Source organism: Ictalurus punctatus, chromosome 1 (assembly GCF_001660625.3).
Source record: "Ictalurus punctatus breed USDA103 chromosome 1, Coco_2.0, whole genome shotgun sequence".
Lineage (NCBI taxonomy): Eukaryota > Metazoa > Chordata > Actinopteri > Siluriformes > Ictaluridae > Ictalurus > Ictalurus punctatus.
Window position 1 is genome coordinate 34,356,259 of NC_030416.2, and position 24,469 is coordinate 34,380,727.

At 42.9% G+C, this 24,469-nt stretch overlaps 1 protein-coding gene across 3 annotated transcripts in view; it reads right to left on the bottom strand.

The window, feature by feature from the left end:
* Positions 1 to 22,644, bottom strand: part of dipk2ab (divergent protein kinase domain 2Ab) — a 55,061-nt gene extending 32,417 nt beyond the window's left edge. The window contains exons 1-2 of one of the 3 annotated variants that reach the window (XM_017481398.3): positions 22,117 to 22,644; positions 4,071 to 4,949 (exon numbers count right to left, since the gene is read on the bottom strand). In XM_017481398.3, coding sequence (XP_017336887.1) covers positions 4,071 to 4,724 — 654 coding nt within the window. In that variant the 5' untranslated portion in view covers positions 4,725 to 4,949; positions 22,117 to 22,644. Of the gene's footprint in view, positions 1 to 4,070; positions 4,950 to 7,129; positions 7,287 to 22,092 lie in introns of those variants that run through there. The other 2 variants (XM_017481409.3, XM_017481416.3) reach the window with 2 other exon arrangements.
* Between the last annotated feature and the right edge of the window lie 1,825 nt (positions 22,645 to 24,469).

The following is a 24,469-nucleotide window of genomic DNA, read 5'->3' on the forward strand; positions in this document are numbered from 1 at the left end:
CAGTTGGAAGATATACACCAGAAAGAGCAGTCAAGAAAAAAAAAAAATCCACTGCAATTTGAGTGGCGCATTATCTCGAGGAAAGACATTCACGTCAAAATGTTAAATGAGAAAACAGCCAATGAGAGAGAAATCAAATTAATTAGCCGACACGCGCAGCAGATCCCTGAATCCGGTTGTATTTGTGTGCGAGGGCAAGGGCAAAGTGGAAGGATGAAAAAACTGTTTCCATGACAAATTATTTGGCAGGTCGTACCGAAATGGAAAACCAAACCAATATGCCCTCAACATTTTTCTCAATTTTCTTGTTTCGGAATAAAATATCCACACAGTCATATGAGAGATAGCTCTTGCATTTAGCACTGTGAAAAAGCAGGACGCGGCAGAGATCTCTCCGAGACAAAAGGCCGTTTCTCAATATACGTTCTTAAGCGGACTCGCGTCCTTGTGTACTCGTCCTACGTCATCCGGCGCCAAAGTTCAGTTCCAATACTCAAGAATACCCAATACCAGAGACGCGTGAAATTACCCGGATGTGTTCTTGATATCGGACGCAGGCCTGAGCGCACTGAACCCGCGTGAAGTCCCAGAAGTCCCTGCGGCAAAACAATAGCAGGTGATGGAAGCCTGACCCATGACTGTAGTTGTAACATCTTTTTAATGCCAATTATCAAAATGAATCAAAATATGCATCTAAAAAGAATGCTTTTGATATATTATTTCGATTGAGATATACAGGGCCCTGTATATAGACTGTATATGAGGATGAAACGTGCTGGGACGGTCCATCGCACAACAGGAAGCTCACAGCACATTTCAATTCTCGCGAAGATGTGTTCCATGTCCTCCCGTCTTTCCGGGTTCGCTCTTCCAAGCTAATCTGTCAAGACCGGTCTTTTTAAAATGAAAAAAAAATAAAATAAAAATAAAATTTCAAAAAACGCAAGTCCGTTCTTTGCGTTCTTAGAATTTGGCAAAGCCAGAGAGAGTGCAGTGTGTGCGCCTTGTCTGCAAGCCCTAACTGTCCACCAAACTGATGCAGTGTGAAATGGTCAGTGATGGATAGGTGGTCTGGCGACTCTTAATTGTCCATGATACAGCGCCCCCTGGAGCAGAGAGGGTTAAGGGCCTTGCTCAAGGGCCCAACAGTGGCAGCTTGGCAGCGCTGGGACTCGAACCCCCGACCTTCTGATCAGCAACCCAGAGCCTTAACCGTCAAGCCAACACTGCTCCCCCCGCACTCACTTTCAGAACATCATGATGAACATCATTCCGCTCTCATGTCCACTTCACCAACTAAATCCAATCTCACTAGCGTTATTATTATTGCAGAAAGCGCAATGACGAGACGCTTTATGGCACAGAACATCGTGCTTGTACTTGACCTGATTCTAAAAAGTCCAGACAACTTTAGATTAGATTTTTTAGACTCAGTTATTTTTCCAATTACTCATGAACTATTTCAACCAAGTGCTGAATCTAGGAAGGAGCAAATGAAAGCAAACAGGAAAACGCTGACGGAAACGGATAAAAATGAAAGGGGACACGGAGAGAAAACAAGAAGGTAAATGGGAACGAGAAAGAAGACGATGGTGCTTCCCACACAGACTTTACTTGGACGGCCCGCCCAGGTATATTAACGACTGCCCGAGTACATTCGGCGACCCGTTCTTGCAGCATTTTTTTCCGTCCGTTCGAGATAACGACGCGATCTGCCGTCGATTAACTAGCGGATAATCTTCCATCGCTCTAGAACCTTCCGTGCCAGTTCGCTCTGCTATCGTGAGAATGCTCTCCTAGTACGGAGACCGCGGGGGAAAATATATATATATATATCCCTCGTTTTTGTAAATCGTGGCCATGTTGTAGTAATTCGTGCCCTCGTTTTGATTGAAGTAAAACGAGGAAAGGGATTAGTACAACATAGCCACAACTTACTAAAACGAGGGACGGAATTCTTAATTCGTTGCCACGATCTATACGGTATCATTTAAGCCTGGGTGCCCCGCCTTGGCTAATCTCTGAAGGACATGACGCAAGCTCAGATGATGCAGCTGCTACCCAGTGAAAGCAAAGAAATATACCCAAACCTCTGGACTTTCAGCATAAGCAAGGCTGTTCATCCCCATCTCCAGTGTTCACTGTGCGAGGGGTTTTTCAACCATGAACAGGGGAAGTGGATTTTAATCTTTCTTTCAGCACTAAATGTATTTAGCATCCAATTCCTGTAGAGTTCATTTCAAGCCAAGTGCCTGCTTTTCATATTTTTTTCAGGTCAAAACTGACCTGAGAAACAGTTTGAAAACGGGAGCACCTGGCTGCACGTCTGTGAATATCAATAAAACCCGGAAAGATTAAGTGCTCTGACAAACAGTGCCCGGTTCGTACATGTGAAAGAGTTTGTTTGTTTTTTAACCTCGTCTTACTCTTCCCATGCGGGTTGAACGAGAGGAGGCTTAGGGAAGTGGCTGGATGTGTGAAATAGATCATGTGAAATCGATAGAAATATTCAGTAAATCAAAAGTCAGACGTGATCCGTCGTCCGTCACGTCGTAGACCGTTGGCGAGTAATGGCAGCCTTTTCCACCGCGAGTATATTTCAGACCTGTGGGAAGTACTGGAAGAAGAAGAAGAGAGACCGAGAGCGAGCACACGACTAATCAGAAATTTATCGACTCGAGTCTCTGAGGAGCTGAGCTCTCTTTTGTCTGTCCAAATGCCTGCAGGTGCATGAGGGATCCTGCGATAGATCAGTGGTCAGCTCAGACACCGAACGTCTTCACAAAGCCGTTCTTTTTCTGTCCTAGTTCTTCACGAGCCGCAATCAATGCCGGCTGAAATTGGAATTGATTGTCTAATCAGTATGGGAAATCACAGCCAATAACAGACTATAATATCTATTACCATCATTTCAACACGAGACATTAAACATGACGGATGATGATATCCCGACTGACATGAGGGATGAGAAAGCAGACACATCTTCCTAATTCGGTTTATTTAACCAAACCCGTTATTTTTTGAGATGTCTCGGTTATAAACGCAGTTAAAACCCATTGACCATTAGATTAAATAATTGAACACACACAGGGGGGAAAAAGAAAAGAAAAAAAAAAAAAACCTCCTCACAGATCACAGCTACAGTCAAGCCCATCCAAGTGGAGTTAGAAGCTGCAATTAAGGTCTTGAAAAGAGAGCAACGAAGGAAGATTACAGACGAAAGCCTGTTTCAGGCTCGAAACACACTGTGACTTACGCAAGAAATATGGCCATGGGAAGAAAGCAATGAGGTGGGGGGGAAAGGCCTATAATTTTCAGCAACATCTTCCGAGCCCATTTGCACCCTGTCGTATTGACAGGTTCCATTCTGCTCGGAGAGTTATCGAGGGCAATTCAAACACAAACATTATAATCAGCCTGTAACCTCACAACTCGTACATTACAGGTAGGAGGATTCTGTCAAGATGTCTCGGGCGGTCTGTGAGAACACAGTATGCATGTTCCAGTAATCGGTTACACTGAAATACTGTCATCATGGCTGCTTTAAAAATAATAAACATCTGCGCATTCTGTTTACTAGCACGAAGAGCATTTTGGGGAAGTTCGTACTTGTTAGATTAAGACGGGATTTACGTGAACGATTTGGCCAAATGTGAAGCCATGTCAGGGGTGGCAAATCAGAAATCCATCGGCTAGCCCGCTGCGCAAGTCAAAGTTCCAGTGGCCTGCCCAGTCTCATGTTTTGGTTGCCTGGAAACTTAAAACAAATGGTAGCTAATAATCAATTCTTGCTTAGAGGACGACTCGGCCATCATAACTATCAATTTATAAGAAGGTGTCTGAGATAGCATGTTGTGTTTGCTCCCTTGATAAACGATCAGCGTGTCTTACCGGATGCCCGGGCTAGTGATTTGTCCACCCCTGCATGTATTCATCTCCGCACAGACAATATTAATCTGTTCACAATCAATTAAACACTTTCAGTGCCTTGGTGAAATAACTGTATAATCATAGGATTAACCATAATAGAAGACTGGACAACTACCGTGAGTAGAGATGTCAAGACCCACCTGCAGAACCAAAGGCTCAGGGTTAAAAGCCAGCGTCATCAGAAGCTGCATCCTCTCTGTGTCTTTGAGATTTTTCAACAGGAAGCTTCCAGAGTCTTTAGTCTCAGCATATCTCCTGACTATCCGGTCTAGCAGTCTCTGTGAGGGGCAGTGGACCAGGTCAGACCAGCCCTCCACTACGTCAGGCGTCAAGAGGCGAACATCTCCATTAAGTCTTGCGAACTCTGTCTTGTACATGGCCTGGATGAGGTCACAACGAGGTCGACCGGTAGCCCGCTTGCAGATTTTCTGGTCGATGTCCGCCAGCTCCTGGTTGGAGCCGAGGCGCTTGAGGACGATGCGGCGCGTGCCTTCCCGTGGCTCGCCGTACTGGGCAAAGAAAACATTCTTGACGTTGAAGACGTCAAGAAAACGCAGTCGGCCCCACGACTCGAAGGATACTTGTCCGTTCATAAACTTGCGGCACCAACTGGTACCGAAGCAAGCCGGGCACTTGTTGAGATGGATGAAGCGGCGGTCCGTTAGCTCGTTCTTCTGAAAGGAGGCGAGAAGAGTGTGAGTGTTCATCAAGAACACAACAAACAGGCCCACGATAAAGATCAGCTTCAGGCAGCGGTACACTCGGCCCAGTTTGAGGGGCAGGAAACGCAGCATGTTCAGGCTTGGGGTTGGGAAGGGGTGTAAGGAAGAGGGGTGGGGAGGTGAGGAACCTCAAAGGCAGGAATCACTGGTGTTCCATCATTGTGTGCTGGTTCTTCATCTACAGTTGCCAGAGAGGAAGAGAATGCTGATGGAATCTCCCTTTAGGCAGCACTGACAGGATGTTGGGAGACATCCTCTTGGATCCAGCTAGGACTGCACCATAGAATGCCAACAATTCTGCAAAGGAACAAAGAACAACAAAGTCAGTGACAGAGACAAGACGATGCAAATCAATCTACGTTTACGTTTCTGCCTTTGTTTCAAGGCACTGTCAGAACAAGCCAGTTTCATTCATTCCTTATTCCATCTCCACTAACTGCAACCTGGTTAGAGGTGCAGTGGATCCGCAGCCGATCCCGGGAACACTGTAGGAGCGAATATCGCCAGGATGAGATGAGAGTCAATCACATTACACCACTTGTATTCATACACATCATTCTTAACTAGGGGCACCGATTCACCCATCAGCATGTTCTTGGAAGGTCGGAGGGAACTGGAGATTCCAGAGGAAACCCACGAAGACAAAGGGAGTGCAAGCATAGCGCTCAGGATAGAACCGCGGACCCTGGACATGTGAGGTCGGAGTGCTGTACCAGCGTACCACTCAGCTGGTTCTACATTAACCGCAATGCACACTGGGATAGCATTTGTTTTCTACCTTTCCAAACTGGGAAAAACACCATAGAAGATACACAGCAAAGGCAAGTTTTCTGTAGAGTTTTAAATGACTTAACTTCACCAACTGGAGATGTCGACAAGCATTATCGTTATCATCCTCGGGAGACGATGCCACATCCATCAGTGATGGATACAGAGAAAAAACTGAACTAACTTGTCCTCTCTGGGTGGAAGGGGCAGCATTACTCGCTCCCATAAGTCAGAGTGGTACTAACCAACTGTGGGATTCTGAAGGCTCATGTAATGTATACTGAGTGTTCAGCTGCCACGAGACCTAGCACAAGTAGGAGTTCTAGAAGATGTGGTGGCTTCATGTGTCTTAGAGAAAGCATATAACAGAAGATAACTAAATAGTTGGTAGGACCACATTGGGAAAAAATGGGTTTAAAAAAAAAAAAAGAAATAACAGCAACATCATCATGGATCCTTGCCAGATGATTAAGCTGCCACACATTTTGAACAATCTTGCCCTGGCTTATTTCTCCTCCTGGGAAAATGTCATCAATACCGGATTTAAAAAAATTAAATAAAATGAATGACAACCGAACCTCTCCGCTATTAATAAATCCAGTTGGTGATGATCCCTCAGAAAGACAGCAGTATTTACAGCAGTAGAAATGGCCATACGCTGCTACGGCTTCGAAGTGGAAAGTACTGAAGCCAGTACTTTTCATTCAATCAATTCACTCTAGTTTGAAACAGAGGTTCAGCTGTGTGTCACAAGGGAAGCCAAGCTGAGCACAGTTTACCCTTTGATCAGAGTTGCCTAATCAAATGTTAAACTTAGTCTAAAGTCACTGGCCTTTGGGGAAAAAAATATGGTTTGTGTCAGAGTTACAGTACAATGAATACTTCTGGAATATTGTACATGAAGAGGAGAACCGTTCCTTCTACAGTCATCTGGAAAAAAATAAGTACCCGCCCCCCCATGGAAATTGTTGTTGTTGTTTTTTTGACGTATTTGGAGAGAAACATTTGATCCCGGTAATTTATCCCGATATTTTAAACTGCTAATATCGGAGTCTGTTGGCCCAAGCCTTTACTAACCGGTTCTGTTCCTGAATGTCTGAAAGTGGCCGCTGTTTCTCCCCTACTTCAGAAGCCTTCTTTGGACACATCTGTCTTAAACAATTATGACCCTATCTCAGTGGTTCCTTTTATCTCCAAGGTACTGGAAAAAGTTGTGATGTGTCAACTTCAGTCATTTTTAAATAAGAACCAAATTTCAGAAGTCTTCCAGTCATGAACAACTCACAAAAAAAAACCAAAAAAACCCACAGTCGTGGATCACCCAGGTAACGACACACATTATTAAGAATCAAGGGTATGTAAACTTACGAACGTGGTAATTTTTGATAAATTCGGCTATTATCTTGTCTAGTGGACTATATGTAAACATTTGTTATGTGAAGTAGCTTCTTCAGGACAGAACTAAATCAAAAAACAACATGGGATTTTTATGATTTCTATTATTTTGTTAACAGTATTCAGATTTAGCAGATTCTGCAAGGGGTATGCAAATTTTTGGGCACAACTGTATCTGTAGCCTTCGACACTGTCGATCACACATTGCTTCTATCTAGATTAGAATCCCACGTGGGGCTAAAAGGTTCGGTTCTTAATTGGTTTAAATCCTATCTATCGGAGAGATATTTTCCCGTCAGGGTTGGCAATTTTACCTCCTCTGCTACTCCCTTTGAATCTGGACTTCCTCAGGGCTCTATTCTGGCACAATCGCTCTTCTCCCTCTACATGCTCCCATTAGGTCCGATTCTGAGAAAGTATGGCGTATCTCTTCACTTTTATGCGGATGATACTCGGATCCACCTGCCGTTAAAAAGAAACGACCCTTCAGCATTGCACTCTTTTATCCCGTCTCAATGAGGTTGAGCTCCGATTGGCCAGTAACTTTTTGACTCCGAACGAGTCCAAGACCAAGGTTATAGTTTTCAGTTCATCCGACAAATTGTAGTTTAATAACACCTCTCTGGGAAATTTGTCTGTTTTTAATTCTAACTGTGTATGGAACCTGGGTGTTTCTCTAGACAGTCGGTTACCATTAGACAAACATGCATCCTCTGTTGTTATATAGAACGTTATTTACTCTCCAAAATAAAACACTTTCTGTCTGAAAAATGCCTTGAGTCATGCCTTTAAAAGCTCACATTTGGATTACGGTAATTCCCTGTTCTGCTGTATTTCTAAGTCCGAGGTAGCTCGATTTCAACTGGTTCAAAATGCTGCGGCTAAATTTCTAAAAAAATATAAAAAATAATAAATGGTCACAAATATGATCATGCCACTCCCACTTTGCAAGCTCTCCACCGGCTTCCCGTCCAATTTAGGATCGATTTTTAAAATTCTTCTATTTGTGTGTAGACCTTGCTCGTAACTACCTGTCTGATCTATTGTGCCACTACAACCCTCCCAGAAGTTTAAGATCTGGTAACCTTAACCTACCGACAGTCCCTTGTTCAAGGCTAAAAAGCAGAGGAGATGGAGCCTTTTCGGTGGTGGGGCCTGGATTGTGGGATGGCTTGCCAGTGCGACGTAGCGTAGCACCCTCTCTATCCGTTTTCAAATCTCTTCTGAAAACGTATTTGTTTTCCTTAGCTTTTAATACGTTAATTGTCACTCTTTGTTATGTTTTTTTTTTTTTTTAATTTTGCATTTGTTTACCTTGCTCATGTACAGCACTTTGGTCAGTCGTGAGGCTGTTTTAAAAGTGAGCTGAACTCACATTTACATTTATTCATTTAGCGGACGTTTTTATCCAAAGCGACTTACAAACGAGAAAATACTAGCAAAACTTGAACCTCTTTGAAACAGTGCCTATTAATAAAGTTGATACACCATCAAATGACACATAAAACTGACATTTTGTAGTCATTTTCACAATTTAAAGTAACAAAAAACTGATCAGTCAGATGGGAAAAGTAAGTGCACCCCTACATTTATCACCGCCTTCAAATCCATAAAATAAGAATCATCTGTTGAAGATTGGATGCCGGTGATTAGAACCTGCTTAGGGAGTGCAGGTGAAACCGGACCTATTTAAAAGTCTCACATCTAGTGTCTGGTGTTCCCTTCATTACTGAGGTGTGTGGTGTCTGCCTTGAGATTTACAAAGATCTCCAAAATTATTTGAAATGTATCATTCGACCGTAAGGGGAATAATCTACAAATGGCGCAGATTTCAAACGACTGCCAACTTGTCCAGCACTGACCGTCCCGGCAAGTTCAGCCCAAGAGCAGACCATCTGGTGGGAAAAAAAAACAGTCTCCAAGAAACCCAAAATTTCACCATAGGATCTGTTAGTATGTCTTGCAACTGTTGGTGTCAAAGTGCATGGTTCTACAATCAGAAAGAGATTGCACAGATTTGACCTGCATGGGAGGCGTACCAGGAAAAATCTTAAAAGAACATTAGAGCGAGACTACAGTTTGCCAATGAGCATACAGGCAAAGACCAGGCCTTTTGGAATAATGTGCTCTGGACAGACCAATCAAAGATAGAGTTGTTTGGCCACGGTAACAGCGGACATGTTTGTCGCAGACAAAAGACAGGAGAAGCACCTCATACCACCTGTGAAGCACGGTGGTGGAAATGTTATGGTTTGGTGTTGCTTCGCTGCCTCAGAGACTGGACAGCTTTCATTCATTGATTCAACTATGAATTCTGCATCATATCAAAGAGTGCTTAAAGATAATGTGAGGCCATCGGAATTTGAACCAAAAGTGGACCTTTCAACAGGACAATGATCCTAAGCGCACGAGCAAATCCACCAAGGAACGGCTCAAAAAGAAGAAACGGAGGGTTATGGAATGGCCGATTCGAAGCCTAGATTTGAATCCCATTGAAATTGTGCGTGTTATTTGAAACGGACAGTACGTGCAAGAAAGTCCTCAAACATATTGTAACTGAAAGAATATTGCATGGAAGAGTGGTCACAAATTCCAGCAAACTGATGTCAGAGACTGACACAGAAGAAAATCCCATCTATTAATATTTCTGTTGAATGAATGATTGAAAAAGCTCATTTTCCCTGTGGTTTTGTTAAAGTATATCGACTTTATTAACAGACACTGTTAATAAAAGATGATCAGATCGTTGCTTGTCCAAAGAGCCAACAATTTCCATGGGGTGTACTTATTTTTTCACATCACTGTAGAGTCTAGACAGGATGTGCCTGAGGCATGTAGGGGGTCACTGAAACAGTCGGATGACAGCGCTGCAGACTTGCTGAGAAGAGACAAAACTCGGCACTTGCATCTCAGGAATTACAAACAATACTTCACTCCGTTAGCTCAGACAGGCCCACCACTGACATCTTGGATGTCACCTTTCAGCACCTTTCTTTCTTAAAGATAATCCATCCATCCATTTTCGGTAACCACTTATCCTACACAGGGTCACAGGGAACCTATCTCCGGGAACTCTCAGGTTGCCAACCCATCGCAGGCCACAATCGCACACGTATACGGTAAATTTAGAGATGCCAACCAGTATACATCACATGTCCTTGGACTGGGGGAGGAAAGCAGAGTACCCTAAGGAAACCCCCAAAGCACAGGGAGAACATACAAGCTCTGTGCACACAGGGTGTCAGCTGGAATCAAACCCCTAACCCTGCAGGTGCGATGCAAATATGCTAACCTCTAAGCCACCGTACCCCTTCTAAAAGATAAATGACTTCCAATAACTTTCTTTGGGCCATATCCCTTACGACAATGTCAAAATGGCATAACTGAATCACTCTGAAGTTTATTAGGACAGGCATATCAAAAGCACTGTCTTTCAGACAGCCCTTAGTAGACCAATGATCAATGAGCATGTAGATATTCTCTGCATATTTTAATCCACCTCTGTGAAGTGCAGGGTGATGACAAGCAAGAGGGGCACCACTTCAAAGAGGAAGTCAGTGAACAAGTACGCCATTCAACTACATTCACCTCAACCCGAGTAAGTATTCCCAGGCTATTCTCAGGCTCCTGAACCGAAAATTACATAGTTTGCCAACAGTAAATAAAAGGTCGGCAGGGTGGGTTGCATGGTTGCCTCACAGCTCCAGGGTCCCCGTTGTGATCTCAATTTTGGGTCTGTGTGGATTTCCTCTGTGTTCTCTGGTTTCTTCCTATCGCTGAAAAGATCTATTAGCTACACTCAGTTGGATGTGTAGAAGTGTGCAATTAGGTCTGTGCATACTGAACTACAATGGTCTGGTTTCCTATCCAGGGTGTGTTCCCACCACACACCCTGACCTGGATGAAGTGATTCCTGAAGATTTATGAATGAAATAAAAGGTAGAATTATGCAAGTTAGAGCAAACTAACTAGGTTCATTATTGTGTTAGCCATTAGTTTATTTTGGGCAGCATTTTCCTATACTAGGCAAAAGTGAGACTTTCTAGAAAACTGTCTTTTTTGTGTGTGTTTCAGGGCCTTAAAAACAAACTCCGTGACTATACTTCCACTGAGAATGCACAAATGCACATCACTGTTTTTCCTATAATTATGCTTTAAACTGAATGTGATTATGCCGATATATGGGGAAACGGATGTGTTCTCAGAAGCAATTTCTGTTCTACCAAGCAAAGTAATTGGTAAATTGGTACAGGCAGGTGGATAATTTGAGAAGGGTTCCCAAAGAATTCTAACTGGATGAGAACAATGGGCCAGTTTATCTGACAAAGCCAAAGAAGACGGGGGGGGGGGGGGGGGGGGGGACACAACAGGCAACTGAAGCATGTGGATCGACAGAAAATGAAAATAGTAGGGGATTCAGCGTAGTCCAGTAAACAGCAGCGGGTAGCAAAAATCGCAATTACACAGAGATAGGCAGATACTGTGCATTTTCGGAAAGTGTGGCTCTGTAATTCTCAGAATGACCCTGGAATGCATTACCCACCAAGTTATCGTTATACAAATTTTAAAAAATAAGCCCAAATAATGAGGTCAAAGAGGAGCTCAGTATTTGGAAAGACCGGCATATTTATGCAGAAAACAACAAAGCAGAAGTCCTGCCCAAGATGACATTCAGCTTTACTTCTCACTAACCAAGCACACACACACACACAAAAAAAAAAAAAGGATGTTAAGGCTGGTTTATACTTCTGTGACTTCAGAGCTTGCCTTAACCAACCTTCAGACAAATGGTGACTGGCTGAGACAGGGCGGTTTGAGTAATATTGCCAATATAATTCTTTAATTTGAAGGAAAACCTGGCCTCACATTGAAGCGCCACTATAGTGAGCATTAACCATCTGCTAAGTGCTGATGTGCAGTGAGAGAAGGGGGAGAGAGAGAGAGAGAGAGAGAGAAACGTCTGAGTGGAGCTCTACTCATCACCGTGGCCACAAAATGCAGCTCAAATGTAGCTATGTTTTATTTATATTGAGTTATATAACTGAAATATACTTGCAATTCATGTTAACACGTGCACGGTCAAAGGTTTTAGTAAACATGAAGCTACATTTCAGAGATAGCATGAAGTGGGCAATGTCCGTGCTCGTCTTAGGGTACTATACGCCAGTGCTAAATACCACAAACGCGTCCACGCAACTGCACAGGGATCATTCTATTGCAAACACACACACACACACAGCAGAGTCACTTTGCAGCATTCAGCAGCCTGGTCTTATGCACATGCTGGATAATATAGCATACGATATAGAATATAGCATTTTGTAGTTTTCCAACGAGAAACCACAACCGTGCTGCTGATGGCACAGAGCAGAAATACAGTTGCAATCAAAATGATTCAAGCCCCGTTGCAAATCAGGTTTATTGACAAAATTGGCAGACTTTCAGCTGTTTGCAATTGAAATAGTTCGACACGACGGACGCTTCATGAAGGGGGTGAATAATTCTGTTCAGGGGGGTGATTCATTTTGAGATTGGAGAAATCATTATAAGTTCCATTTTCAGTTGAATTTTGGGAAAAAATTCAACTGAAAATGGAACTTATAATGATTTCTCCAATCTCAAAATGAATCACCCCCCTGAACAGAATCCCTCACAACGGCACAAATATGAAAGACAAGTGTTGTCTCAAGCACACCTGATGCGACTAATCGAGGGCTTCACAAGTTGCACCAGGTGTGCTTGAGCTGGAACACGTGAAATATTTTCTGGCTAGGGGCAGAAAATATATAAATACCTAGACGGGGCAGAAAAAGGAAGCTATGAACAGCTGCAAGCAGATTTCAGAGAAGGCAGGTTGTGAAAAACCCTCGAGTGACTGCAAAAGACCTGCAGCAAGACTTGGTGTAACAGGCACTGAGGTTTCAGTGAGCACAGTAAGGTGTGTACTAAATGCAGAAGGTTTCCATGCCAGAACTCCAACATGTTCACCGCTACTGACCCAAAAGCACAAATAACTCAAACTCATATAAATAAGCCACAGGAGTTTTGGGATTCTGTTCTACGGAGCGATGAAACAAAACTGGAACTTTTCGGCACGATGGATCGGCAGTACGTCTGGAGGAAGAAGAATGAAAAAAGAACACTCTGTCCACAGTCGAGCATGGTGGTGGCGCGGCGATGCTCTGGGGCTGCTTTGCATCCTCTGGCGCTGGAATCCTGCAGCGTGTGGAAGGCGAGATGGATTCAATGAAGTATCAGGAAATCCCAGGAGAAAACATCACGCCGTCTGTGAGGAAGCTGAAGTTTGGGCGTCATCGGATCTTCCAACAGGACAATGATCCCAAGCATACCTCAAATGGTTGTATAAGAACTCCTGGAAGATTCTACAGGGCCATCACTGTCCTCTGTCTTCAACCCCATAAAAAATCTCTGGTGGGATTTGAAGAAGGCGGCTGCAGCACGCAAACCCGAGAATATTACTGACCTGGACGCCATTGCTCATGAGGAATGGGCTAAGAGTCCTCAGGAACGCTGCAGAAACCCTGCATCTCGCAGGCCATAGCAACAAAAGCATGCTCTACTAAGTACTAAAGATGCTTGCCATGAAGGGGGTGAATAATTTTGTAACTGGAGAAATCATTATAAGTTGCATTTTCAGCTGAATTTTGGGGAAACCACTTGAAGCGTTCATTGTGTTGAACTATTTCAATCGCTTTTGTTTGATTTGTTCATTGCAAACAGCTGAAAGTGAGGGTTGAATCATTTTGATTGCAACTTTCGATCTCAAGTGGACGAACAGGTTTTGTGCATATGTCGACCGCACCCCACGTGCGGTGTAAAAGGGAACATTGATTAAAATGAGAGCATTTGACAGGGCCCTGCTGAGATGCTCGCTCGGTGACTCGCCCTATATTTTTATTTTTTTTTAACACTCACACGTTAGTGATTCTGACACCAGTCCACTGAAATCACGCTTCCTATTCGACATGAACTTATCGTTCATTTCATTAAAAAAAGAGCTGATACAGGTGATATAATTATGATGATCATCATTCTATTATTGTAAGTGAAAAGACCTGGGGTCTTTCTTTGGTAAAGCAGTGCGCTGCAGTGTTAGCGACTCTATTCAGGGGAAGGCGGCTAATGTGCGATCAAAGACGTCGTCGGTTAAACTGCATTTTCAAAAAAAACCGTCATGGTCATTTGCATATTAAGACGTGAGGCACTAGAACAGAACAGATCAGAACTGCGTTATCAGAAGAGAATTAAAAGTCATCAAAATAGAACAGTTTTATCAGAACAGAATAAAAATGTTTTTGTTTTTTTTTTCAGGACCGAATAAAACGTTACCGGAATTAAAAAAAAAAAAAAAAAAAAAAAAAAAAAAAAAAAAAAAAAAGAAGAAGAAGAAGAAGGGAGTCATCCATCCGAATTGAATTCGACAGAATTGAACTTTATCAAAATGGACGTGAAGATAATAGAATGGAGCCGAGTTTTAGCAGAGAAAAAGTGAAATAAAACAGAACAGAGTTTAATCAGAATAGAACAAAACAGAACCGAGCTAGAAAAGAATTCTAACAAAAGTACAGAACTATCAGAATTGAATAGGACAGTTTTATTAGACTAGAATAAAGCTGGAATATAATAGAATTAAGATGCCAAAAGAAAAAAAGGGAATAGAATTTTAAACACAAAGGAATGGAACTATCAAAATCGGACAGATAGAATGGAAGAGAACAGAGTTTCATTAGAATAGTACAGGGCTTGAATAGAATAGAATTCTAACAAAAAAGGAATAGAATATTGATAGAATCGGGGAGATAGAATAGAAAAGAACATATTCTAATGAAAATAGAATAGCGCTTGAATAGAATTCTAACAACAACAAAAAAAAGAATAGAACTTTCAGAATAGAACAGAATCGACAACTTTATCAGGATAGAATCTAACAGATTATAACCGCCGTATAAAGACGACAGTCTTAAAATAACTATTTAGAAATCTGTATTTACGGAATTCTAATCGTTTCTATGAAGAACACAGACAGAATGAAGCAATGGGAGTGGGAGGAGTCAGAAATAGACGTGAAGGAAATGGTTACAGATGGAGCAACTCAAAAAGCTCAGCTCTTTTTTTTAATAATCGAGTTGCTACCGGGGGCAAAAAAAAATAAAAGTCCTTAGCAACAAAATCTGGGCGTTAATGAGAAGTGGCTTCATGCAATTAAAGATTTCCTGACTCTCTGTAGTCATTAAGAACCCTTCTAAAGAGTAGGGGTACAACCCCGGTGTCCTGGCGAAATTCCCCCATTGGCCCTTCTCGATCACAGCCCCTAATAATAATCCCCATCTCTGAATGGGCTACATCACTCTCTCCTCTTCACTAATAGCTGGTGTGTGGTGGGCGTTCTGGAGCAATATGGCTGCCGTCACATCATCCGGGTGGATGCGACACATTGGTGGTGGTTGAGGAGATCCCCTCACACATAATATGAAAAGCACTCTGAGTGCCAAGAAAAGCACTATATAAATCTAAAGAATTATTATTATTATTATTATTATTATTAACAAACAAACAAATCAATAACCTTTTTTTGAAGAGTGCAAGAAGCTTAGCAGCTCAGATCAAGTCAATTCCCTTTAGCTGTAACTCCAGAGAAACTGAAGGAGAAACAATTTAAACAAGCAGGAAGTGAAAGTATGTGCCATGTTCTCTTATTCGACACTGTGAAAGCATCTGCAACGGTGTGAGATGTCAGAACCGCACAACGCAGCGACTAACCAAACTGCTCTCTGATTGAGTGCACTTAAGCCGTGACTCAAACACTGGTGTAATGTCATTTCCTGTGTTTAAAAAAAAAAAAAAAAAGGGTGAGAAAAAAAAAATGTAAAAAAAAAAAATATCACACGCCGGCTGCTGAAAATGGCAGATAGCGTGACTCATCACGAATGCCTAGCGGACAGTTATATTTAAAAAGGTTATTAGGTTACAGAAATAATCCTTTTCTGCGGTCTGTCGCAGCTCCGTGGCTTCACGCGTACAGTAGCGCAGAGGAAAGACCGAGAACCAGAGCGCATTTTCAAATGCGAAACAATCCCCAGCCATAGTTATTCCCATAGTCTTTTGTTGTTTTTTGTAGTTGTGTTATTCTCGGGCAGCTGCGTCGACGTTCGGAATGGGAATTGCAACATCTCGGACCACATATGGTTAGAGGAAACAGCTGAGATGTTATCAGAGCCTCTGCACCGTGCACACTTAGCATAAAAATCCAACGACCACTTTTGTACACATTTTAACCGCAGGGCTTCTTCAAAAAAGGAGCAGAATGAAAAGACTCCTCCAGACCTTCTGTTTATTTAGATTTGATCTATTATTTGTAGAACACGACGCTGCGGAATTCTCGACTCTGGTTTGTCACAAGGTGGCGATTCATTTTCAAGACCGAAAAATAAATAATAATAAAATAAATAAAATCACAGACTTTATATTCATTCGCTCAGTCTAGCTTGACTTGAATGTAGCTCTGCATACACGGATTATTCAAGTGTGTGCAATCGTTGATTACGGTAAACATCCCTGGTATTTAACCTCTATGGAAGGAGTCTCCAGTGTCAGAGCTTTGTAACAGTCCGAGGTGAAGCTGACCGGAGGAGACCGTGTGTTGTGGTTTCTCTGTAACATGACTAGCTGGGGGTTTTTTTTTTTGGTCGTATTAACGTCATGAGAGGGAGAGAGAAGAAAGGCTTGACTGTTTATAGCTGCTATAATGTAAGTGATAATAGGAACTAGTTTGTAAATATAACTATTAATGAATTTTTAAAAAGTGCAATATATCAACGCGCGACAAACAACAATGGTTAGACTTGGCAAGTTATTACCGTATAAGAGGAATAAAAAAAAAACGTCGTTCTAGGAAAAAAAAAAAACTTCTAGGTGGCAACAGTAACTCCCAGTCATGCGTCGTTGATTATTTTCCTATAGCAACATGCCGTGTCGTGTTTTCTTTCTTACTGATCCATCACGATTGACATTTACGCAGCCTGGTGTTCAGAGTTTCGAGGTCACCTCTGTTCTCTGGTTATTTAGTCCTATGTACAGTGTTTTGGTGTTGCATCATGGTCCTGGAGGAACCCTGCTGTGTACATGTACATAAACAGGACAATAAGAACATATCTGACAGGCTCACAGCATTCCATCAAAACACACCCACCCAGCTGTTTTTTTTTTTCTTTCCCCTTTTCCATTTCCAGAACGTTCGCTCTTGCTCGCTGCTTCGGGTTTGAATTACGGCTGTACTCCCCGTGCTGCTCTCATCTCTCACCGCTGTTCAGCCCGGACGCTCACCGAGCGTTCGCGTCACCGCCGGACGAGGAGAAATAACCACAGAGCGCCTGGAACAGGACGCTTAGACAATCGTTATCCTTTTTATCCCCAAATCATCAGATCTAAACTTGTCCAAACTGAAAGAGCCGAGTCACAGACGGGAGATAAACGCAGCACGACGGGGGCAGATAAACCCGAGGAAGACTCTCGGCGTGTGCGCGGAAGCGGAGAATAATTGAAACCGATACGGACGTCCACGATGTGCTTGAACAACAGAGCTCCAGTGTTAGCGTGTGAAAGGTTATGGAACGAAAAGGACGGGATGAAAACTGCTACGGAAGACGTGCGGAGAGTCACGACCGCAACGGCGTCTCCGAACGGACAAAAGGACAGACTCTTACAATGCAAAAACCACAAAATACGCCTCGAGATTTTACATGACATTTACGTTTATTCGTTTAGCGGACGCTTTTATCCAAAGCGACTTACAAATGAGGAAATACGAGCAAGGCGGAGAACGACACAAGTAGTGCTACCGTACAAGATCTTTAATTGAGTTCCAAAAGAAGCAAAGTGCACAGAGTCGAGGTGTAAGGGCTAGAGTAAGGGTAAATTCGGTGTTCACGGATGAGGTGGGTCTTTAGCCGTTTTGTGAAGATGGTGAGAGATTCTGCGATCCGGATTGACATTAGAAGTTCATAACACCACTGAGGGACGGTCAGTGTGAAGGTTCTGGAAAGGGATCTTGAGCCACGCCGAGTAGGCGCTACTAAACGTCGGTCGTTAAACGATCGCAGATCGCGTGAGGGAACGTAGGCCTTCAGGAGAGAGTTGAGGTAGGGGGCGCTGTTCCAGACAGGGTCTTGTACGTGAGCATCAAGGCCTTGAATTTGATACGGGCGTCTACAGGAAGCCAGTGGAGGGAGATATAGAGGGGATTTTGTAATTATGTTGTGCGTATGCTGATGAATTCCCAAGGCGTGCACCCAGTATAGCTGATTTGCATTTGTTGACGCCCACAAAACTCCTTAAAAGGCAAAGCTCACACAGCTGAAATGACGGGTAAACAACGCGACTTTCTCCGAAGTAAAAAGTGAAAGTTATTTAGACGCTGATCGAGTTCAAAATCAAGGGAGAAATTACAGAAAAGGGTGAATTAAGTGAGAAAAAATAAAATAAATAAGAAGATCGACGCTCTACCCGGGCGATCGTGAACGCTAATCGCTTCACTGCTATTCTTATCAGGATCCGACGTGCTGCACGGCGTTAAGAGACGAACGGAAGCCAGCTTTCATGCTCCAAACCCGTCTTTTTAATCGTCCTCTCCCTCAAAAGCGAGCGCTAAAACCTCCGTAAGCCGAGGCGTTTGTTTACGGTTTACGGCGTTTATACTGCTTTAGCCGTAGCTGAACGATTCGATTTATTTCACGCGTTCGCGCTGGCTCGCTTTCTTTACCTCTTTTTATGTCCTTTCGTTAATGCCGATGATATAAAACGACCGCTTTCTTTAACGGAATGTCCTCGATGGCGTTCCCAGTCCCTGACCTAGTGAACCATCATGAGGGCGTGCTTCTGAGAAGAGACTCCAAAGCGGTTCTACAAGTCGCTCTCGATAAGGTTTCAGTATGTTCCTGATATACAAGTGCAGTAATCCATGAGGATTATATGATTTGACGTCGGTTGAGTCGAGGTTTGCGTTAGTTAGTCTTCTTACGTGTAAATTTACACGCGCCCGTGAGCACGATAGGCTTACGGACGTTTTTTTTTCTCCCCCCCCTGAGACGAGAGGATTTTCACGAGTTACAAATTTTAACACGATGCAAACGTAACCAACGCATCTCATTCCACACACACTCCGACCGTGACTCTTCGAGTCGGTGATGTGATGTGCTTCTGCGTTTTTGTCGAGCGTGTGAACCGTGTGTACTGTGCGGATACGTGTCATTCCTCGGCGTATTTAACGTGCACGAGCAAGTCGATGTTATTCGTGAAGCGCTTTTACAAAAAAGTCTGCTCACCAAGGTGCTGTACAAAGTCCTATATTTAAGCAAATTTCCTCCAATCACTGCTCTCCAACGCGTTACACAAGAACATGGAGATATAGTGTACATATATATATATATATATATATATATATATATATATATATATATATATATATATATATATATATATATAAACACACACACGCGAAATACATGTGGTGGTCTGGGAAAAAGCTGGAAAGTCTGCTAATGATGTACTTTGAGATCGCTACATTGACAAAACATAAATATGATTCAAGAAAACGAAGCGGGAAATTATCTTTCTTTCTTTTTTACGTTCCTTTCTAACACCACCTTGGTCGGTCCCTCCAGAATTTTGCGACTTGGCGACCGCGAAATCAAAAGAAACTCCACAGCATTCGCAGGAGCGTGCGATTTTTCACCAATCGCTGCGGATTTTCCGCAGATCCGTGCGACATGGTCACGGCGCGCGTTGGGACGCATCCCGCGTCGGACACGGATACAGCTAAAAGGTTTCGTTTACCGACAAACGTCGCTACGAAAGAGTCGTTTCCCGCAGAAAAAAAAAAAAAACCTCTGCAAGATTGCATCGCGTTTATATTCCCGTATGCGTGGTGGCTGTAAGTCCGCCCGAGTTGCCTACAGCTACGTATCCGTCAGCACCCACAATTCCTTGTGGACTGAACGTGCGCATATTTCTCCTTTCAGTGGGTTTTCTGCGCAAGGTGTTTACATGCAACACGTTCCCGATTAAAACGGGCGTGTTCCAGGGGCGGGAATCAGAATATCGCCTCGATATGATACGGATAATCGGATTGCGGCGTTTATATGACGCGATACTAATCGGGACACTCCCAGAGTCGAATTAATATCGGAGTATTGATGTGCATGTAAACATGATCGGTGGAGATTTCCACACTGCTGTTCGGCGGAGTGAAGAGATGACGACGAGACTAGCGTTTAAACGTCACGTGCGACTTGTACCCCGGGCGACGAGAGCGAGACCGACGTGGTGGTCGTCGCGAGTACGCGTTTCGCGTTATATCACGGAGAGAAACAGGAAAGCGCAGTGCTCACGTGCCCGGATTGGACCGTGTGGAGGATTTTCTCTCCGTGGATCTGGGGGAAAGCGTCTCGCTCGACCCGGTATACGGTCTTCAGACAGCATCTCTACTGTAATCAGTCTCGCCTGCGCGGAAGTGCATCCATAACTCGAGAATGATCCTCGAGTTCAAGCTCAGACGGCGTTCTAGCCCGGAATCGAATTCATTATTTCTGGAATAGAGAAGTTGCTCGCTATCCGAGCGCGTTGGGCTGCAGTTGCCAAGGTTATCGACTGAGGAAGTCAATAATGTCAGACCACAGAAACAGTCATCCAGGGCTGAGGAGTCTCAATCCGGCGACCACACACACACACACACACACACACACACACACACACACACACAGAGAACGGAAGATGGAAACAAATGAGTCTCTCTTCTCAGAGCTTCAAAACTCTTATTAGTCGGATTAATGCTTAAACGTACACATCGGCATGGTTACGCTCAATCACATGACACGGCTTTGTTTTGTTTTTTTTACAACAATGACACAAACACTTCCTTAGTTCTTTCTTATTTCTCTCTCTCTCTCTGTGTCACTCTATCAGAGAGTTAACGTTCAACTGAAGCCAGAAGTGAGCAAAACCCGGCTCTGTGCGTCAACCGAGATGACCGATGACTTCAGATAAAACCCCACACACTCGATGTTCTCCATGTGTTCGCGAGACCGTCCGTGCGCTCCCGGTATCCCCGTCCTGCCCAGTTTAAATCTCCATGCTTCAACACCACGTACGCTCGTTCGCAAGGTCATCACGACGCTTCGAGTCGCATCCGTGCTTGGCGGGTGCCTGCGCGCAAGGCGTTCTGGTTTGTTTTAAAAGAAGTTCCGTGCGCACGGACGTGCGCTCTCTTGCATCTTGAATGAAGAATTGTGGAACTGCTGAGTTTGGAAGTGTTGGTTTCGGATTACTGTCCCCTTTTTTTTTTTTTATTGCGAGCACGGTTTAGCGGTTTCCGTCCTCACGCCACCACCACTACTACTATTACTACAACAACGACACAAGAGTATTAATCTGTACCTTGTGGATTTATCTAGAAAGGTGTCTTGTGTATATTTACATTCATGCATCTGCTCTATAGACGCTTCCGGCTATAAAAAAAAAACCAAAAAAAACAAACACACACACACACACGTCAAAAGGTACAGAAGACAAGGAAAGGTAGAAATGAGTACCCTTTTGTCAAAGCATGACTATCAAATATGATCAGTCACAGATTTCTCCACTTTAATACATGCAGAGCCATCCGTTTTCTGAGAAGTCCTGAACCGAGCGCTCAGATTTGCACTCTTTTTATTTCTCAAACGCAAAAGGTTAGGAATACAAACTGTGGAACTGCTGAGCTCATGCAATGCTGATCTCTGTATACAGTCCTTGCTTCTTTTTTTTTTTTTTTTTTTGCACAGGATTTGAGCACAGTTTATTAGTTTTGCTTGCTTCATAGGAAGTGAGCTGGAGTGTGAACAAAATCTGAGATTGCAACCTTGCTCTTAAAAAGTATGAAATAAAGCTTTCAGATTTGCAGAGCTTTTATGATCCTCCTGCTGAGATTGATGCATGCATGATGATGATGGCTCACTTTGCTTAATGTTAGCTGCAGCTTTTTTTTTTTTTTTTTTTATTCCAAGTGCTTTCATGTAAACACAGCTGCTACAGAAACTGTAACAGGCAGTGATACAAGCACGAGATGCAATGCATCCTGGAACAATAAGTTTGACTGCAAAATAGTTAGACATGAAGATCAATCAATCAATCAATCAAGGGTTAATCATGTGCACAAAGCTTATGCATGCATGCAATGTTAACTTATACGAGAAAGAGGCACGTGCAAGGACTAAAACCTCACCTGGAAATAAATCTGAATACCAACCTGACACTTTCTCCACTCAGTTTTGAAACAGTGTTTCTCTCACGCGCACGCTTTGGACCATTTTTTTTTCTCTTCCTCTCCAGCAGATGAAGCATTTAATCAGAAACCCAAACAGCTACTTTATACACGCACATAGACGTCTATTCCTTTCCAATGTGCATCTTTAACCGGAAAAGTGGAGCATGGATCTTTTCCATCAAGAAGAGATCAGACCTTTGAAAGAGCGCGAGCCACCCAGCCGGTGGAATACTAAACACAGCACCGTCGGTTTGTTTTGTTGTTGTTGTTGTTGTTTGTTTTGGGGTTGTTGTTGTTTTTTTTTAACTCTTCCGCTGCAGATTTCCCTCCGCTCTCATTCCCACTCCGTGTCTTTATATCTCTGAGAAGCGCCGTCTGTATCGATATCTGTGCTTTCCAGCCTGATTTGCCCGGACAGGCTGTGTTTGATAGCGCCGTGTCTCTGCTTACTGGGTCCTAAAGCACCAACAACAGCTTCAAACCAACGGCTTTACGACCCTCTCGCTCGCTTTACGTTACTGATTCTTAGGTCGTCGCGTCACACCCGTATTCCGATAAACCCCGCCTTCGGCGCGGCGATTGGCTAGTTATCGCTGTCCTACTTTACGGGTCCGACGTATTAACCAATTAGAGAAGGGGGTGATTATAACTATCGAATCGCAGCGCAGAAGGAGGAGTTTGTACGAATACGAGTGGGAAAGATTTTCGCTAAACTGTCATTCCAGCGTTTCTATGGTCTCGTTGCCTCCTTTCGGTACAGTAACTCCGCCCACTTGTTAGACACGCGCGCGCACTTCCCATTGCCTGTCGGGTTTATATATAAAACAATTAATTCCTAACTCATTTTAATGATTTTAATGATTTTTTTTTACAGTTTTATATCATTTGTAAATAAATTGTCTCTGTTTATACAAAGGTGCAGTAAATGGTGTATTGAAATATATCGAATGAAAATAAAGATAAATACTACTTTCCAGGTTTATTCGTCTATCTATCTATCTATCTATCTACCTACCTATCCATCCATCCATTTATCTACTTACCTACCTACCTACCTATGCATCCATCCATCTACCTACCAATCTACCTACCTATCCATCCATCCATCTATCTACCGACCTACCTACCTACCTATCCATCCATCCATCTATCTACCGACCTACCTACCTACCTATCCATCCATCCATCCATCTATCTATCTACTTACCTATCCATCCATCCATCTATCTATCTACCTACCTACCTATCCATCCATCCATCCATCCGTCTACCTACCTACCTACCTATGCATCCATCCATCTACCTACCAATCTACCTACCTATCCATCCATCCATCTATCTACCGACCTACCTACCTACCTATCCATCCATCCATCCATCTATCTATCTACTGACCTATCCATCCATCCATCTATCTATCTACCTACCTACCTATCCATCCATCCATCGATCCGTCTACCTACCTACCTATCCATCCATCCATCCATCCACCTACATACCTATCCATCCATCCATCCATCCATCCATTCATCCATCATCCATCCACCCACCCATCCATCCACCTACCTATCTACCTATCCATCCATCCATCATCCATCCACCCACCCATCCATCCATCCATCTACCTACCTACCTACCTATCATCTATCCATCCATCCATCCATCCATCTACCTACCTACCTATCTACCTATCCATCCATCCACCCATCCATCAATCCCTCCATCCATCCACCCATTCATCCACCCATCTATCTATCTATCTATCTATCTATCTATCTATCTATCTATCTATCTATTCATCTGTCTGTTTATCTGTTGAAAAATGTTGTTTTTCTCAGCTATGCACCGTAGACTGATTTTTATTCATGCACTTTATTCGTTCATTTATCTGTCTTTCTGTTTGTTGCTCTTTGTTACTGTTGTTGTTATTGTTGTTGTTGTGTATTTCCTGCTGATTATCCTGGTGATTGTTTGTTTATATTTTTACAACTTTAGTATTCACCAGATAACCCTACCTTCATGTATATTATTCACAGAAACTGCATTTGTTTGTTAATTTGTTGTTATTGTTTTCTGAAGATTTTTTTTTTTTTTTGATTATGTGAATGTTACAGTTTGTTTTATTTCTTGTTAAGTGTGTTTTCAGTATTTTGTTTGCTGGTTTGTTTGTTTCGAGTCTTTAACATGTAAATCCATCCTAAAACTGAGGTGCATATTTATTCTAGGATAATAATAAAGTCATCAACACTCTGGAGTAACACAAATGAAACTATGGGAATTATGTTGTGATAAACAAAAAATCCAAAATAAATCTAAATAATTTAGTATTTTAGCA